The sequence below is a fragment of the Mytilus californianus genome, unplaced genomic scaffold (genome assembly GCF_021869535.1).
Source record: "Mytilus californianus isolate M0D057914Y unplaced genomic scaffold, xbMytCali1.0.p SCAF_10, whole genome shotgun sequence".
In the NCBI taxonomy this organism is placed as follows: Eukaryota; Metazoa; Mollusca; class Bivalvia; order Mytilida; family Mytilidae; genus Mytilus; species Mytilus californianus.
In genome coordinates, this window is record NW_026262582.1 from 20750353 (window position 1) to 20770132 (window position 19780).

Consider the following 19780-nt stretch of genomic DNA (forward strand, 5'->3'; position numbering starts at 1 on the left):
GCCAAATTTTGACGAAGTTAGCAGCCTTAACCGTAAGACGTGTCGCTTTCATGTTCACACTGTGTATCTATGTCATGAATACCTATCCAGAACTCACCCTGCGAGTCGAAGTTCGGAGTAATCCCCCCGAAACCTTAAAACATTGTAATCATTTAAACACCGTAACCGTAATAGGTAGAAAAAATCGAAGGGTGAAATTTGTTCAGGACCAGACCCCGGTTCTTCGTTACATTTGGATTGAAAAGATTCAACGACTCATTGGTAGGGTTATGCCCGTTTGAAAATTAACCGCAGTCGGTTGGCACCCAAAACTCAGAAACCGTAAGTCGTAGACACCTAGGATCTTTACAAATCATCATCAATTGATGTGACTATGAAAAATATCTCAAGGTCAAATTTGTATGTTGACCTTGACCTTTGACCTACCACATTGTTATGGGATAATCTTAGAAACCATTATACTTACAGAAGTTTTGAATAGTGGTAAATGTTTGGGTCATTAAGTCGCAACTTCGTTACATTTTGACCGAAAAATTTGACCTTTCTATAAGGGGTATAACCCCTAGTTTATGTTTCTAAAAAGACATAATGAGCTTTTACTGTTAAACCAGAGGTCCTAAACCCATGGGGTCTTCAACAATGACATTTGGGACCAATGAACTTGACAAAGGTCACAATGTCAAAGGTCAAGATCATGTACCAGATAGCGAATTATGTTTTTGACCTTATTTAAAGGATTTTTAGAGTGTTTTAAAGCTTTTTAAGGTTAACCTTGACCTTTGACCATACAATTTATTTATAAGATATCTCAAAAACGATAATACTTACAGAAATAGTAAATAGTGAAAAATGTTTGTGACATAAAGGCGCAACTTTTTTACATTTGACCGAAGAGATTTGACCTATCCGTAAGGGGCATAACCCTTGTTATCTGTTTTAGAAAAGACAAAATAAGCTTTAACTCATGAACCAAAGGTCCTAGTCCCATGGGGTCTTTTGTTATGAAATCTTGGACCAATGACCTTGACAAAGGTCATTAGGTCAACAGTCAAGGTCATGTCCCAAATTCGGAATTATGTGTTGTTGACCATATTTTAAGGGTTTTGTGCGTGTTCTAGAGCTTTTCAATGCATTATACGCATATTTAAACATATATTTTACATAATGAAAAGGAAAGACCCCTCAACTGTTCAAAAACAATTGACATTTTAATTAAGGTCTTTCCTTTTTGAAAAGGGAAAGACCTTACTGTATTTCTTCTGTTTATTTTTATTATTATTATTTTATTATTATTATTATTATTATTATTATTATTATTATCATTATTATGAGGTCTTTCCACTTTTCTGTGGAAAGACCTATTGGTTTTCTTCTGATTATTTTTTTTCTTCCGCCTAATTTTGTTCTTGCAATAAATATTTGTTTCGCAATATGTCGCTTAGATATTTGGTATATGATATCGAACAGTTTATGCGCCTTTGAAATTTACCCTGTGAACCCAAATAATTTTCTTTGTAGGAGTTTTCTCCCCAAACACTGTTTTCCTTGTGCACGCATCTCCTCCGTAACTGTAAAAGAAAGCGACACATTTATTTTACCAAATTGCTCGTTATATCCTCAGGACGTTTTGTCTAATTTTGACCGAAGCGATACGTAAACTCCATATGAGAGTTATTTACCCTTCTGTATTTGACATAAGGGATATATAAATGTATAGCATGAATGGTAAGTGATAGAGACCTAAGGTATATTGATTTGAGTTCCTTGGTTCATTTAAATGAAATTGAGGCCAAGGTCAAAAGTCAAGGTCATATTCTAAATTTTGACTTTTCCTTGTTATTTGATCTCCTCTGTCACTTTTAAAATTACAAATTAAAGAACTAGTGCAAAATGTTTGCTTAATTGTGATTACGATATGATACATTTGGTCTGAAATAATCCAATGATATCTTATATGAGTTATTGTCCCTGAAATGATTCAATTTAAGGTTAATTGATTATTACTCCAACTTGGTACATGATAAAGCCATAAGATCTTTTGCAAAATGTTGGGTGACATATGACCTTGAAAAAAGTCAACCGGAAGTGACCTTGAGTGAACCGGAAGTAGTCATTTTTGCACTTATTTCATGTAGAAGTACATAGAAACCATATATTTTTTGAATAGTCATACATTAATCTATCATTTGAGACTGGAAGTGATATTTTGTAAACCGGAAGTAGCATAGTATCTCCCTTATTACGGGCATAAGTATATATAAACCATATATTTTTAGAAGCAGTGTAAATAAAGCTATCATATGAGACCGAAAGTGACATTTTCTAAACCGGAAGTAGCCAATTATCTCCCTTTTTACAGACAAAAGTATTTATAAACCATATATTTTTGGAATCAGTGTAAATAAATCTATCATATGAGACCGGAAGTGACATTTTCTAAACCGGAAGTAGCCAATAATCTCCCTTTTTACAGGCAAAAGTTTAGATAAACCATATATTTTTGGAATCAGTGTAAATAAAGCTATCATATGAGACCGGAAGTGACATCGTCTTAACCGGAAGTTGACAATCATCCCCCTTATTTCAGGCAAAAGTCTATAGAAACCATATGTTTATTGAATCAGTATGAAGAAACCTATGATTGGACGCCAATAGTAGCTTTGAGTAAACCAGAATTAGCTTCTCATCAATTATTTAGAAAATTGATGTGATAATACCTTCAATTGTTCTTAGAACAATTGGTTTTTAATTTTTTTTTTCTTCCGCCTCATTTTGTTCTTGCGATAAATTTTTGTTTCGCCAGTTGTCGCTTAGATGTTTCGTATATGATATCGAACAGTTTATCCGCCTTTGAAATTGACCCTGCTTAACCAAATAGTTTTCTTTGTAGGAGTTATCTCCCCTAACACTGTTTTCCTTGTGTGTGCATCTCCTCCGTAACCGTAAAAGAAAGCGACAAATTTATTTCACCAAATTGCTCGTTATATCCTCAGGATGTTTTATCCAATTTTGACTGAAGCAATATGTAAACTCCATATGAGAGTTATTTCCCCTTCTGTATTTGACATAAGGGATATATAAATGTATAGCATGAATGGTAAGTGATAGAGACCTAAGGTATATTGATTTGAGTTCCTTGGTTCATTTAAATGAAATTGAGGCCAAGGTCAAAGGTCAAGGTCATATTCTAAATTTTGACTTTTCCTTGTTATTTGATCTCCTCTGTCACTTTTAAAATTACAAATTAAAGAACTAGAGCAAAATGTTTGCTTAATTGTGATTAAGATATGATACATTTGGTCTGAAACAATCCAATGATATCTTATAGGAGTTATTGTCCCTGAAATGATTCAATTGAAGGTTAATTGATTATTACTCCAATTTGGTACATGATAAAGCCATAGGGTCTTTTGCAAACTGTTGGTTGACATATGACCTTGAGAAAAGTAAACCGGAAGTGACCTTAAGTGAACCGGAAGTAATATTTTTTGCACTTATTTCATGGAAAAGTACCTAGAAACCATACATTTTTTGAATGATCATAGGTTAACCTATCAATTGAGACCAGAAGTGACATTTTATAAACAGGAAGTAGCATATTATCTTCCTTATTACAGGCATAAGTATATACAAACTATATATTTTTGGAATCAGTGTGAATAAAGCTATCATATGAGACCGGAAGTGACATTTTCTTAACCGGAAAATGGCAATTATCTCCCTTATTTCAGGCAAAAGTATATAGAAACCATTTATTTATTGAATCAGTATGAATAAATCTATACTTTGACGCTATTAATAACTTTGAGTAAACCAAAAGTAGCTTCCTATCAATTATTTAGAAAATTGATGTGGAAAGACCTTCAATTTTTCTTTGAACAATTGGTTTTTAATTATTATTATTATTCTTTATCCGCCAAACTTTGACGAAGTTAGCAGCCTTAACCGTAAGACGTGTCGCTTTCATGTTCACACTTTGTATCGGTGTCATGAATACCTATCCGGAACTCAGCTTGTGAGTCGAAAATTTTTGTCAATTCGGAGTAATCCCTCCGAAACCCAAAAACCTTGTTATCGTTCCAACACCGTAACCGTTATAGGAAGAAAAAAAAAACGATGGGTGGAATTTGTTCAGGACCAGACCCTGGTTCTTCGTTACATTTGGATCGAAAAGATTCAACGACTCATTGGTAGGGTTATGCCCCCTATTAAAATAAACCGGTGTCGGTTGGCCACCAAAACTCAGAAACCGTAAGTCGTAGACACCTAGGATCTTCACCATTCATCATCAATTCATGTGACTTTGAAAAATACCTCAAGGTCAAATGTGTATGTTGACCTTGACCTTTGACCTTAACACCTTGTTATGGAATAATCTCAGCAACCTTAATACTTTCAGAAGTGTTGAGTAGTGGAAAATGTTTGGGTTATAAATGCGCAACTTTGTTACATATTTACCGAAGAGATTTTTCCTTTCTGTAAGGGGCATAACTCTTCTTTTAGGTTTCAGAAAAGGCAAAATCAGCTTTTACTATATGACCAAAGGTCCTAGACCCATGGGGTCTTCAGCAATGACATTGGGGACTTATGACCTTGACAAAGGTCAAAGGTCACTGTCATGTCCCAGATAGCGAATTATGTGTTTTTAACCTTATTTATAGGATTTTAAGTGTGTTTTCAAGGTTTTTAAGGTTGACCTTGACCTTTGACCTTACAACTTTTTATTGGATATCTCAAAAACGGTAAATCTTACAAAAATCGTAAAAAGTGAAAAATGTTTGGGTCATAAAGGCGCAACTTTCTTAGATTTGACCGAAGAGATTTTACCTATCCGTAAGGGGCATAACCCCTGTTAATTGTTTTTAGAAAAGACAAATTAGCTTTAACTCATGAGCCAAAGGTCATAGACCCATGGGGTCTTCAGCAATGACATTTGGGACAGGTTAAGGTTAAAGGTCAAGGTCATGTCCCAGATAGCGAATTAAGTATTTTTAACCGTATATAAAGGATTTTAGTGTGTTTTCAAAATTTTTTAATGTTGACCTTGACCTTTGACCTTACAACTTTTTATTGGATATCTCAAAAACTATTATACTTACAGGAATAGTAAATAGTGAGAAATGTTAAGGTGACTAAGGCACAACTTTTTTACATTATGACCGGAGAGATCTGAAATATACTTAAGGGGCATTACCCCCGTTAACGGTTTCTGAAAAGACAAAATTACCTTTAACTCTTGAACCAAAGGTCCTAGACCCATGGGGTCTTTTAAATGACATCCTGGACCAATGACCTTCATAAAAGTCACAAAGTCAGAAGTCAAGGTCATTTCCTAAATAGCGAATTTTGTTGTTTTTTGTCATATTTTAACGGTTTCATGTGTGTTTGAGGGCTTTTCAATGCATTCTACGCCTATTGGAACATGTATTTTACAGTTCGAACAGGAAAGACCTCTGAATTGTTCAAGAACAATTGACATTTAAATTATCATTATTCTTTTTCCGCCAAACGTTGACGAAGTTAGCAGCCTTAACCGTAAGACGTGTCGCTTTCAGGTTCACACTTTGTATCGGTGTCATAAATACCTATCCGGAACTCACCCTGTGAGTCAAAAAATTTTGTCGGTTCGGAGTAATCCCTCCGAAACCTAAAAACTTTGTTATTCAAACACCGAAACCGTTATAGGTAGAAAAAAAGCGAAGGGTGAAATTTGTTCAGGACCAGACCCTGGTTCTTCATTACATTTGGATCGAAAAGATTTAACGACTCATTGGTAGAGTTATACCCCTATGACAATTAACGGGTGTCGGTTGGCCACCAAAACTCAGAAACCGTAATTCGTAGACAATAGGATCTTCACCAATGATCATCAATTCATGTAACTTTTAAAAATGCCTCAAGGTCAAACTTGTAAGTTGACCTTGACCTTTGACCTAACACCTTGCTATGGGATAATCTCAGAAACCATTATACTTACAGAAGTGTTGAATAGTGGAAAATGTTTGGGTTATAAATGCGCAACTTTGTTACATATTTACCGAAGAGATTTTTCCTTTCTGTAAGGGGCATAACTCTTCTTTTAGGTTTCAGAAAAGGCAAAATCAGCTTTTACTATATGGCCAAAGGTCCTAGACCCATGGGGTCTTCAGCAATGACATTGGGGACTAATGACCTTGACAAAGGTCAAAGGTCAATGTCATGTCCCAGATAGCGAATTATGTGTTTTTAACCTTATTTAAAGGATTTTAAGTGTGTTTTCAAGGTTTTTAAGGTTGACCTTGACCTTTGACCTTACAACTTTTTATTGGATATCTCAAAAACGGTAAATCTTACAAAAATCGTAAAAAGTGAAAAATGTTTGGGTCATAAAGGCGCAACTTTCTTAGATTTGACCGAAGAGATTTTACCTATCCGTAAGGGGCATAACCCCTGTTAATTGTTTTTAGAAAAGACAAATTAGCTTTAACTCATGAGCCAAAGGTCATAGACCCATGGGGTCTTCTGCAATGACATTTGGGACCAATGACCTTGACAAAGGTTACAAGGTTAAAGGTCAAGGTCATGTCCCAGATAGCGAATTAAGTATTTTTAACCGTATATAAAGGATTTTAGTGTGTTTTCAAACTTTTTAATGTTGACCTTGACCTTTGACCTTACAACTTTTTATTGGATAGCTCAAAAACGATTATACTTACAGGAATAGTAAATAGTGAGAAATGTTAAGGTGACTAAGGCACAACTTTTTTACATTATGACCGGAGAGATCTGAAATATACTTAAGGGGCATTACCCCCGTTAACGGTTTCTGAAAAGACAAAATTACCTTTAACTCTTGAACCAAAGGTCCTAGACCCATGGGGTCTTTTAAATGACATCCTGGACCAATGACCTTCATAAAAGTCACAAAGTCAGAAGTCAAGGTCATTTCCTAAATAGCGAATTTTGTTGTTTTTTGTCATATTTTAACGGTTTCATGTGTGTTTGAGGGCTTTTCAATGCATTCTACGCCTATTGGAACATGTATTTTACAGTTCGAACAGGAAAGACCTCTGAATTGTTCAAGAACAATTGACATTTTAATTATCATTATTCTTTTTCCGCCAAACGTTGACGAAGTTAGCAGCCTTAACCGTAGGACGTGTCGCTTTCAGGTTCACACTTTGTATCGGTGTCATAAATACCTATCCGGAACTCACCCTGTGAGTCAAAAAATTTTGTCGGTTCGGAGTAATCCCTCCGAAACCTAAAAACTTTGTTATTCAAACACCGCAACCGTTATAGGTAGAAAAAAAGCGAAGGGTGAAATTTGTTCAGGACCAGACCCTGGTTCTTCATTACATTTGGATCGAAAAGATTTAACGACTCATTGGTAGAGTTATACCCCTATGACAATTAACGGGTGTCGGTTGGCCACCAAAACTCAGAAACCGTAATTCGTAGACAATAGGATCTTCACCAATGATCATCAATTCATGTAACTTTTAAAAATGCCTCAAGGTCAAACTTGTAAGTTGACCTTGACCTTTGACCTAACACCTTGCTATGGGATAATCTCAGAAACCATTATACTTACAGAAGTTTTGGATAGTAGGAAATGTTTGGGTCATTACGGCGCAACTTTGTTACATTTTGACCGAAGAGATTTGACCTTTCTGTAAGGGGCATAACTCCTGTTTTAGGTTTCTGAAAAGAAAAAATCAGCTTTTACTATATAATCATAGGTCCTAGACCCATGGATTCTTCAGCAATGACATTGGGGACTAATGACCTTGACAAAGGTCAAAGGTCAAGGTCATGTCCCAGACAGCGAATTATGTGTTTTTGACCTTTTTAAAGGATTCTTAGTGTGTTTTAAAGCTTTTTGAGGTTGACCTTGCCTTTGACCTTAAAACTGATCTATTGGATATCTCAAAAACGATAATACTTACAGAAATAGTAAATAGTGAAAAATAATTATGAGCTACATGCGCAACTTTTTTACATTTGACCGAAGAGATTTGCCCTATCCATAAGGGGCATAACCCCTGTAAACTGTTTAAAAAAAGACAAAATAAGCTTTAACTCATGAACCAAAGGTCCTAGACCCATGGGGTCTTTTGTTATGAAATCGTGGACCAATAATCTTGACAAAGGTCATAAGGTCATGTCCTAAATAGCGGATTTTGTGTTTTTTGTCATATTTTAAGGGTTTTAAGTGTGTTAAAGAGCTTTTTAATGCATTCTACGCATATTGAAACATATATTTTACATTATGAAAAGGAAGGACCTCTCAATTGTTCAAGAACAATTGACATTTTAATTAATATTATTATTCTTTTTCCGCCAAACTTTGACGAAGTTAGCAGCCTTAACCGTAAGACGTGTCGCTTTCATGTTCATACTTTGTATCGGTGTCATAAATACCTATCCGGAACTCACCCTGTGAGTCGAAAATTTTGTCGGTTCTGAGTAATCCCTCCGAAACCTAAAATCCTTGTTATCATTTAAACACCGTAACCGTAATAGGTAGAAAAAAAAAACCGAAGGGTGAAATTTGTTCAGGACCAGACCCCGGTTCTTTGTTACATTTGGATTGAAAAGATTCAAAGACTCATTGGTTGGGTTATGCCCCTATGAAAATTAACCGCAGTCGGTTGGCCCCCAAAACTCACAAACCGTAAGTCGTAGGCACCTAGGATCTTCAACAACCATCATCCATTGATGTGACTCTGAAAAATATCTCAAGGTGAAATGTGTATGTTGACCTTGACCTTTGACCTAACACCTTGTTATGGGATAATCTCAGAAACCATTATACTTACAATTTTTTACATCACTGGGTCGATACCTCTGCTGGTGGACTATCAGTCCCCGAGGGTATCATCAGCTCAGTAGTCAGTACTTCGGTACTGACATGATTTATAACAAACTTTTCTAAAATTGTCCGTTTATAAATTTTGAAATTATTATGAAAGTAAGGTTTCAACTCCCTCAAGCAAAGTTGACCTTAGATGGATTTGGCTATTTGTTTTAGGTATTTTTGTCATATAGCTCTTCAACTGTTTCGGTACTTATACATCCCTCGGATTTTAAATGTTTGTCTTTGAGCGTTCCTGATGAAGGTAAATCCAGAAAAGCGCTTCGGACGCATGAAATTATTAAACGTGTTGTTTTCAATTTTTTACAGATGTTTTAAATAGTGGGATATGTTTGCGTCATTAAGGCGCAACTTCGTTACATTTTGACCGAAAAGATTTGACCTTTCTATAAGGGGCATGACCCATAGTTTAGGTTTCTAAAAAGACAAAATCAGGTTTTACTGTTTAACCAAAGATCCTAGACCCATGGGGTCTTCAGCAATGACATTGGCGACTAATGACCTTGAGAAATGTCAAAAGGTCAAAGGTCAAGGTCATGTCCCAGATAACGAATTATGTGTTTTTGACTTATTTAAAGGATTTTTAATGTGTTTTAAAGCTTTTTGAGGTTGACCTTGACTTTTGACTTTAAAACTTTTTTATTGGATATCTCAAACAAGATAAAACTTACAGAAATAGTGAATAGTGAAAAATAATTGGGACATAAAGGTGCAACTTTTTTACATTTTGACTGAAGAGATTTGACCTATCCCTAAGGAGCATAACCCCTGTTATCTGTTTAAGAAAAGACAAAATAAGCTTTAACTCATGAACCAAAGGTCCTAGACTTATGGGGTCTTTTGTTATGACATTGTGGACCAATGATCTTGACAAAAGTCATCAGGTCAAAAGTCAGGGTCATGTCCCAAAATCACGAATTATGTGTTTTTGACCATATTTTAAGGATTTTGTGTGTGTTTTAGAGCTTTTCAATGCATTATACGCTTATTTAAACATATATTTTACATAATGAAAAGGAAAGACCTTTCAATTGTTCAAGAACAATTGACATTTTAATTATTATTATTATTCTTTCCGCCAAACGACATTTCCCCAAAAAAGTACGCGACATGTTAAAATGATATAAGGTATCTAGTATCGGTTGACCAAAAGCTATCTTGTGGTGAGGGCACAACCGCGTAACATTTTCTTTATAGCGGTTATCTTCCCTAACACCGAAAACCTTGTTATCATTCTAACTCCATAACCATAATAGGTAGAAAAAGAAACGAAGGGTGGAATTTGTTCAAGAGCAGACCCTGGTTTTTCGTTACATTTGAATTGAAAAGATTCAACGACTCATTGGTAGGGTCATGCCCCTTTGAAAATTAACCAATGTTGGTTGGCCACTAAAACTCAAAAACCGTAAGTTGTAGCCGCCTAGGATCTTCACCAATGATCATCAATTCACGTGACCATGCAAATTGACCTAAGGTCAAAGGTCAAGGTCATGACGTAGATTTTGACCTTAGCTTGTTATCGAATTTAATTAATAACCGTAAAAATGGCTGATAAAATGTAACAGAGAAAATGTGTGTCTTGTCAAGATCTACATTTTTTATGTGGGTTTAAATTTATTGGACCAACTATTATGGACCTGGGGCACCAAAACTGTTTTATGGGTCCGAAATGATGATTTTTTGCTTATAACTCAAAAGAGGTTAGAGATAGAAAGAAACTTTGAATTGCAAAAATGTTCAGCATTATAAGATCTATAAAATTATGTCAATATTAGAGGTCAAGGTCCCTAGCAACGACATAAAACACCTAAGCAACCATATATATGTTTGAACTTAGAAGGCTATGAATAATATAAATATGAAATTTTAAATACTGGAAATGACATTTTTGTCACTAGCAACGACATATAAGTCCTTAGCAATCACTTATTTTTTTTAACTTGAAAGACTATGAATAGTACATATGACATTTTTAATACTGGAAGTAATTTTTTTTATTCCTAGGAATGATTTTTATCCTTAGGAATGATTTTTGTCCTTAACAACCACTTGTTATGAACATAAAAGTCCTTAGCAACCATATATTTTTGAACTAAGAAGGCTATCAATAAAAAAAGAAAGAAAGACCTTTGAATTGTTAATGAACAATTGACTTTTTAATTGTTGCTTTATTTTTTCCTTTTATATCAATATACCCCGATGGATACTAAACGCAGGAAGATGAAATGGTTTTAGTTCTATGTTGACGTTAAAATATTAAAGTAATACATGTCATCTTAAATTCCATTTTCATACAACTCTTTGTAGAACAAACTGCAACCTGAGGTCAAGAAGCCATCGATCACACAATATTGAGACAAGGGGTACAAATTGATCTAAGAAGCCAATTATTTCGTTTGTTAGAAAGAAAGTTTGATTAAGTCATCAAATAGAATAAATAAATTTAAAAAACTAACTAATTTCTAATTGGTTATAAGAGCATACATGTACATCTGAAAAAGAAAAAAAAACAATTTGAGCTTCGGGGAATATTTGAAAAATGTGTGTCTTTAAAACAGAGTTTGGTTCCAGAAAATTCCAGCGGCAACCAAACAATAACTATTTGTTTGCCTAGTTTTTTTCATTTACACAAAATGTCAATGTATTTAACATGTACATTGGTTGATTCTTTTATTGTCATAATATGCCGTTTGGAAAGTGAAACAAAAAAGAGATTTTGAATTTTAATGAATGATAACATTTTTTTGCTACAAAAACATGAACTTGGCTTGCAACAACTTGATCTGAGTTATACAGAACAGTGAATCAAGTTTGATATTAAATGTTGGATATGTGTATCCTTCATTTTCATTAAAACTTCTACCGGGTGTATAAGAATAAAAGAAAAACAAATAAAAACGAATGTGAGAAAACGACACATAACAAATATATGAAAACAAATGAATATTTTTACAATTTAAAAATATAAACGCAGCCGAATGCTGTTGGTTTCGGTGCCTCAATGCTAACGTAGAGTAAGTAGTGTATATACTGTATAAAAAGCCTGTCAATACTGGGGTTATGAGTTTGAACCCTCTACGTGACAGGTGTGTGCGACTCGAATCTTAATTGACCAGGACTGTCATTTGTTCTGCCGAAAGTCGGTCGTTTTCTCCGGGCACTCCGGTTTCCCCTTTCAATACAACATGTACAAAATGACTTCCTCGATATAGCCAATGATGTTGAATATGGCGTTTGACACTTACATCTATTTGTTTCATTAAAGTTTGTATGTTTTTGTTTCAGATCTATGTGTAGGAATATTTTATGTACTACCAGAAACTTTATTCAATCGGTTTAAAGTGCCATGGAATTCACACGTGTGTTATATCTACTATGTGTATTTTTCAATGGTTCCTTTTTATGTGTCAACATATGCAATTGTAGTCTTATCAATTGACCGTGCATATGTCATTCTAAAACCACTGGCTGCTGCTTCTAAAGGCAAAAAATATCGTTATGGACTGGCATTGTCAGCATGGGTAGTAGGAAGTCTTCTTGCAATTCCCTATGGAGTTTTCGGTTTTTACGTTGAAGATGATATTGAATGTAAACATACATTTCCAAACATAGTGGTAAGTTGATCTATAAGACATGCCTCAAACAATTCAATTTGGAAACACAAGCCTGCCAAATGTTACAATAAAAGTAAAACATCGAATATATCAATTGATAACTTTATCACTATATCATACCTCTCATATTTGTAGAGGAGTTGACTTTATTCATTTAGTAATTACTTTTAGGGAATCGATGTTGATGGCAGAAATATTTTACTCTTTGTCTTTTATCGTAATTTAGAGAAAATCTATGAACGACGTAATTTTGTCATAACGCTATAATCAACTTAGAATCTTTTCGGATAAAAATTGTCAGATGTCTACTTTTAGGGGGTATTTTGAATTAAAGACATTGTTTTACCAATTTAAGCATAGTATTTTTTAGTACAATTATATAAGACCAACGTTTAATAGCAAAAATAATCATCCAACAAATCGTCAAATAGGTCAAATGTAATACAAATCATGGATGAACTCTTTGTTTCAGTTATTGTCTCTTTATCAATACTTTTTACTTTTCCCTCATTATCTTGAAAACGATGATAAATTGACAGACACTTAAGGAAGCTGAGGTGTCCATATCTTCAATGATAGAGTTTTCTTAAACTTCTGTAAAAGACTTCTTGGTCAATGTACTTTTAAATTTTAATAGATAAAATGGGGGTCATGTAACTTGCTTTTTCGTTAAAATATATTGAAATTAACGAAATCAGTTATTTTGTATAGATTTTATAGGGGAAACTTATAGATGAAGCATTAAACCATAGAAATGAATCAAATTCAATTGAAAAATTGCTCTGTATAAAACACTTCCGAAATAACATATAAAAGTAGGGAGTCACGAGCCTTATTTTCTTAAAAAACGCAAAAAACACACACTGTCCTATAAAAAATTCAATATAATTATCTGCCCTTGATGCTAAATGTAAAAGACCACTAGTTCATAGCCCATTGCTTTCAATGTTAAATTTCGCATTTTCAAGCATTAATGGCTACTTTGTTTTAAGTTAAAAAAAAGTGGCAGTTATTACAAAACTATACCTTATCCTGACTTGAGCGGACAAATCCAACATACCTTTAATTGCATATTAGTGCGTACTTGTTCCCAGAAGTTTGATAGTACAAAACAGGTAGTTCTGATCTGAACAACAGGGCGAATTGTGCCCTCCTATGAAAATTTTATATACTTCATACATGTAATCTTTATTATTCAAAAGAAACTTTCAACAAGGGTTATACAGTGATCCCAAGTCCCCAAGCTTTCATTTGATACCAAAACTATCCAAATATTTCACCCATTGACAACGATATAGCTATGCATAGGAACTATTTTGTTTAAAATATGTACTACTTTCTTATATGTTCTTTCTGACCGGGCCTAAATTAGTGGTTCTATACCTATAACAGCACCAAACTTGTTCTATTGACTTCTGCTTGACTTAATTTCCTATTATGATCTAATTCTAGCATAGAAAAACACTTAGAGCTTTTGTCAAAACACTATATCACTGAATTCAAGCTCAAATTGGACTGGTAGCTATTTATGCGTTATACAAAGAAAACTCCATATGGATACTAATAGTGACCGATATGACACTTTTGCAATTTTTACCAGTTCTTTTTTGTTAATATCTACTCAAATAACAATGTTTTTACCTATATGGCTTATTTTTATCAGAGATTCTTCCTTGAATATAAATGAAGTGGTCCAAACATAAAATATAATTGATAATTTTGTCCCCCTTTTTCTACAAGTTGAAAAGAAGAGTGATTTGGTAAAACCCATACTTTTATGTATAAACACGGAATAAACAAGAGCAATTTATGTATTTCTCAGCTAGAAAACTTGCTAAACTGGTTATAAAATGCATTTCAAGTGAGATTTTGGAATTTAGATATAAGTAAACACCAATTTCCTTTGAAATAAATGATACACTAAGAAACCCAATAAAACACTTGATTGTTTGACCAAAAGCAATATTTATTCTATGAACCAGTCATGATATACATGATTCATTGCTTTCTGTCTTAGATAATGCAAAAATATAAACATCAGGTAAAATATTAACTGTGTGCATGCTGAATGACCAAAAAAGGCTGAAATATCTTATTGTAGCAATTTGAGGGCTGTATTTTGACATCAACATAATTGTTACATAAATAAAAATAATGTAACATGATTACTAACAACAAATGTGACTAATTTTCATTGTAATGGGTATGATTTCTAAATATTTAATTTCACATACCTTTCAGTAATAGGTATAAAACCACTAATCCAAAGCCTCATTGCTTTCCATGTTAAATTCTGCATTTTCAAGCACTAATGGCTACTTGTCTTAAGTTCAAATAAAGTGGCAGTTATTTCATGTCAAAACTATACCTTATCCTGACTTGTGCTGAAAATTTCAACATACATCTAATTGCATATTAGAGCGTACTTGTTCCCGGGAGTTTGATTGTACAAAAACAGGTGCTTCTGATCTGAACAGGGCGAATTGTGCCATCCTATTAAAATTTTATATTCTTCTTTATTATTCAAAAGAAACTTTCAACAAGGGTTATACAGTTATCCTACGTCCATAAGCTTTCATGTGATACCAAAACTACCCAAATATTTCACCTATTGACAACGATACAGCTATGCGTAGGAATTATTTTGTTTAAAGTATGTATTACTTTTTTGTATGTTGTTTCCGACCCGGCCTGAATTAGTGGTTCTATACCTAAGAGGTATTTTTTTTTCTGAAAATGTTAAAAACACTTAACGACACTTAATGTGTTAATAGTTTATTCTTCAAATCTCATTTTCAGGATGATTCTGTTGTGTATTGGGTGATTCTTTTTTTAAACTTATCAATGTATTTTTTGCAACAGAAGGGATGCTCAGACAAAGACACCTGGTTTACCTTCAACATGTTTAATGAGCAAATAAAATGAGGAACATAACATAATTTTATCTAAGATACCTTGATTAGAATTATATACGCCAGACGCTCGTCAAAAGACAAAAGAGTTTGTGTTTTAGCGTTAATTTCAGATAAAGCTTATTCGGAAACACGAAATTTGTAAAAGTGTTATTTTCATTTATATCGAATGATAACTTTTTATTCTTATTTTTTCACTTTTCCAATATATTATAGGCCATATTATATTCGGATCTTTCCAGCATCATTATAACACCAGTTACAATGATAACTGTGTGCTACATCGTTATCATCATTACGATACGTCGCCGTGAAAGATATGGATTTTTGCAAGGAAAAAACAAGGATACGAGTAAGTACTTGTAGAACAATGCTAGTGTGTGTAACTATACGGAATATCAGTTTCTATTATTTCGTAGAATACACAATGTGTTGAAATTTGATATGACTGGCCATTGTTTATGACTTTTAAAATCTTTCGATTCTACGGAACAACTAGTTGATGAAGGTTTGACACTTTAGATTAAGCCATGTTAGTTTTAGGTTATCATAGGTTTTATCTTTTGGATAAGCTTCCAGAGTATTTCGATAGAGGTTAATCTAGATTCACATTTAAAATGCAAATCCCCGTAAAGCTTAAATTAATCAATTCCAGAGAGATATGATACACATATTACATTAGGTGGGTATCTTCAGTCGTGTAACTGGTGTTTCTGAAAATTGACGAAATAAATAACACATTTTATTCAAATGGTTGAAGGTCAATACTAGTAATTGAACTTAAATCAAGGTACTTCCTCCGTTATGCAGCAGATGACCTATACATCTTTTAACATTCCTTTTAAGGCCATATGGTTTTATGCTTTCAAACGAGTTTGTAGACTATAGAATACCCAAATAACCGCATATTGCTCTTTAAACGCATTTTGCACTCGCATACATCTGTTTTAAATGTTTTGAATGGCATGCAGGGGCGTCCGTACGTCCGTATTGAGACTTTGATGATATTTAAAGTTTTATAATATCATAAGTATTATATCTAAAAGGAATTGGAAATGTGTATTTTGAATTAAAGGTAAATCAGGACATATGATATGTTGGTTCATTATTTAAATCATAATCCGGCCGATGGTTTTCTGATTGAATTGTTTAACATTTTGTCCTTTTGGTGCCCTTAATAGCTACCCTCACGGTATTTTTTTTTTCGCTTACTGTTGAATGACATATGGTGACCTTCGATTATACTTTGTCATTGTTGTCTGTTGTCGAAAGTGAATATGACTGAATAGATTATTATAATAATTAACAGTGATCAAGACTTTTCAGATGATATTGAGATCAAAATTACGTTTTAGACTAAGATTCATTTACTAGTGAAACGTTGGAAATACTCACGATCCCTTGAGTTGGTCAACCGGTTGGGAATATCTGTTTCACAGATGAGGACGGATCTATTCTTTTTTCATAACCAAAATCCCTTTCTCAAATGTGACCTACCAAATTAGACATATCCCAGGGTTTATACCTACATGTACATGAGCAACACAACGGGTTCCACGTGGATCTTCTTACTATACTAGATCACCTGAGATCATTTTCCTGTTTTGTTAGGTTTCTTGTTGCCAAGTTATTCGTTTTTGATGTTGTGTTTTGTATTTTGGTCGTTTTTATATTTTTGCCATGGCGTCGTCAGATTGTTTTCGACTTATGAGTCCCTTTGGTATTGTTCATCTCTCTTTTTGAAGAAGAAACTTTCAGAAAGTGTCATGTTTATGACTGAGTTAATTGATATTTAATCTGAGAAATGTTACAAAAAAAAAAACAACACCATTTGCTATTGGAATTTAAATCATACATAACATTCACGGTAAATATTTGACCTCACCAGATGCACATTTACACAATTAATGTTTCGAAAAAAATATATTTGTATAATGATACCAAAACTCTTATTATAAAGTTAAAAACTTAAAAATCTTTTTCCATATATGTTTTAGATAATCATGATAATGACTGCGATGTTAGAGATAAAAGTATATCAAGGGCAAAGATTAGAACCATCAAATTACTGTTCGTTGTAGTGTTTGGTAAGAATTGTTTAATTTGTAAGGGTCACTAGTAACTTATTTTTTATCTTAAACTGCAATTTTCATCTTCACGTCATTTAAAAAATAAACCTAGCAAACGTTTTTTTTTTTGTTTTTTTGTTTTTTTTTTTTTTTTTAAAGTTTTCATTATAAATCATTAGAATATCAAATGATGTGTTTACGTTTTACTTACTGTTAATCAAGCATTGTTCAGTAGCGTTTCAGACAATGTATTACTCTAATGATGGGTACTGGTAAATATTAAAGATTAAATGTATCGTAATTCACTGCAAGATATTGTCTTACCAGTACTGAATTTACCGCAGTGGATATATCTGAAAATTTAGACTGAACATGTTTAGGCTTTTTAGATCTGCTCAGGTAAAACTGATTGCTTCTGTTCAAAATAAATTGAGGTGATGAGCCTAAAATAATATTTTAATCATTAAAAGCAAAACAATAAATTTATTAAGATTTTGGCGAGTATGATTTATTTAACTGTTGAACAATATTATATTATCAAATTGAAGAAACTAAAAATAAGTCTTACGATCACAATCAGCAATTACAATTGGTTGACCGATACGATATGTATTGTGTCTGAACTGACTAACGACATGTTTTTGCGTTCTTAGGTCTTTATTAAATGGAATAATAGCTCGATCCGTACATTTATCACTGTTTATCGATTGTTTAATATTCTTGATTGGTTATTTGACTTTTGTGGATTCGCATAGCAAGTTATGTATGCAAAGTAGGAGACACTTGCCTTGTCGAGGCATCCGATCTCAATCCTTTTGGAGTTCATGCTGTTCATTTAGTTTGTTAACTTTGATTTGTATCTTCCTTATATATCTTCATCTAATCTTATGACATTAAAACATCTGGTCATTAACTGTAGCATCTTGTTTACGTTGGATAGTTCCAACCATTTCTTTTTGCTTATTTTGATTATATTAATGTTGAAATATTCATTAACTTTTTTTCAAATGTTTATCGTAAAATTGTTTTAATAAATTTCTAAAGTTTTACAGGACAGTTTGGTTTAAGAACGTTTAAGATTTGAAGCTGTACATGCAGAAAGCGGCACATATAGCAACAAATTCAGTAGTTTGTGAAATTTTTTCATAATGTTTGTAACCAATTTCCCGTGAAACATCATTTAGAATTTTGGAACCTATAAACTAACTTCTTATCTGATTATAAAAGAATAAAGGACCTTTTTCGGAATTGTTAGTTTTTCTGTGCACCTTTTATTTTATTCCGCTGTACTTGAGATTGATATGTTGATTTGTGATGTAAAAAGATTGGGCAAAAACAAGTCTTTTTAGCAATAATCTGGATCGGTGAGATTACACGTCAAGTAAACTAAAAAAAAAAACCTATCGTAAAGTTCAGTTGAAAGCAAAATGCTAGATCTTTACAGTAGTATATCTAATAAAATTGGATATCAACAATACGACCAAATATAATGATTAAAATAAAAGGCTCTTTTCAGTAAACATTGCCATAATGAATGTGAAAGTTGCTTTTCTTTAAATTTTATAATGAACAGTAAGTGCTTTATGATTTTAACTATTAAATTTAATGAAAAGGAACATTTAATACCTATATTTTCAGCCGGTTTTGGTGGGGTTCATGTTGTTCAGTCTTTGGTTATCTATGTTCTGTTTTGTATGCTGTTGTTTGTCCTTTTGGTTGTTTCTCGTGTCTTGCCATGATGTTGTCAGTTAGTCATCGACTAATAAATTTAAATATTCTTTTGTTATCTTCCTCCTAACTTTAAATGGTCTGTGTATATCTCAGTTGATTATTAGTTGTATATTTATACAACTGAACTCAAAGTAAAAATGCTATAGTTATTCGTTTTTGGTTTTGTTTTTAATATAGAGACAAAAAAGAAACTATAATGTCTTTTTTCAATATTCAATATCAAAACATAGTGTGAAATTTGAATTTAACTTTTCTTTTCTTACGTGTAATTATCAGTGAAAAAAAGGTTTAAAATTCAATTTCACACTTGTTGAGGCTGTTAAGGAAAGGAGTTGATAAAATGTTTTTTCATTTGATTACATAGTTTGTAAAAATAATGTACAGTCCGATAAAGTTGTATTTTAATGTTCATTTTGTATGTTTGATTTTTATTAGCTTTATATAATATTTTATTTTCCTTGTTTTGCAATAATATTATTAGAACATATATACTACAAAATAATCTTCAATAAATATCTTATTAAAATACTACTTTAAAGTTTCATACTACAGTAAAACAAAATATGGAAAAATGTCTTTCGTACTTAGATATTTACA

General features: G+C 32.9%; 1 protein-coding gene across 2 annotated transcripts in view; it reads left to right on the forward strand.

Moving 5' to 3' along the window:
• Positions 1-19780, forward strand: part of LOC127717754 (cardioacceleratory peptide receptor-like) — a 94266-nt gene that overhangs the window by 73839 nt on the left and 647 nt on the right. Inside the window, exons 4-6 of one of the 2 annotated variants that reach the window (XM_052223551.1) lie at positions 12143-12471; positions 15600-15735; positions 17381-17470. In XM_052223551.1, coding sequence (XP_052079511.1) covers positions 12143-12471; positions 15600-15735; positions 17381-17470 — 555 coding nt within the window. The remainder of the gene's footprint in view (positions 1-12142; positions 12472-15599; positions 15736-17380; positions 17471-19780) is intronic. The other variant, XR_007989353.1, reaches the window with a different exon arrangement.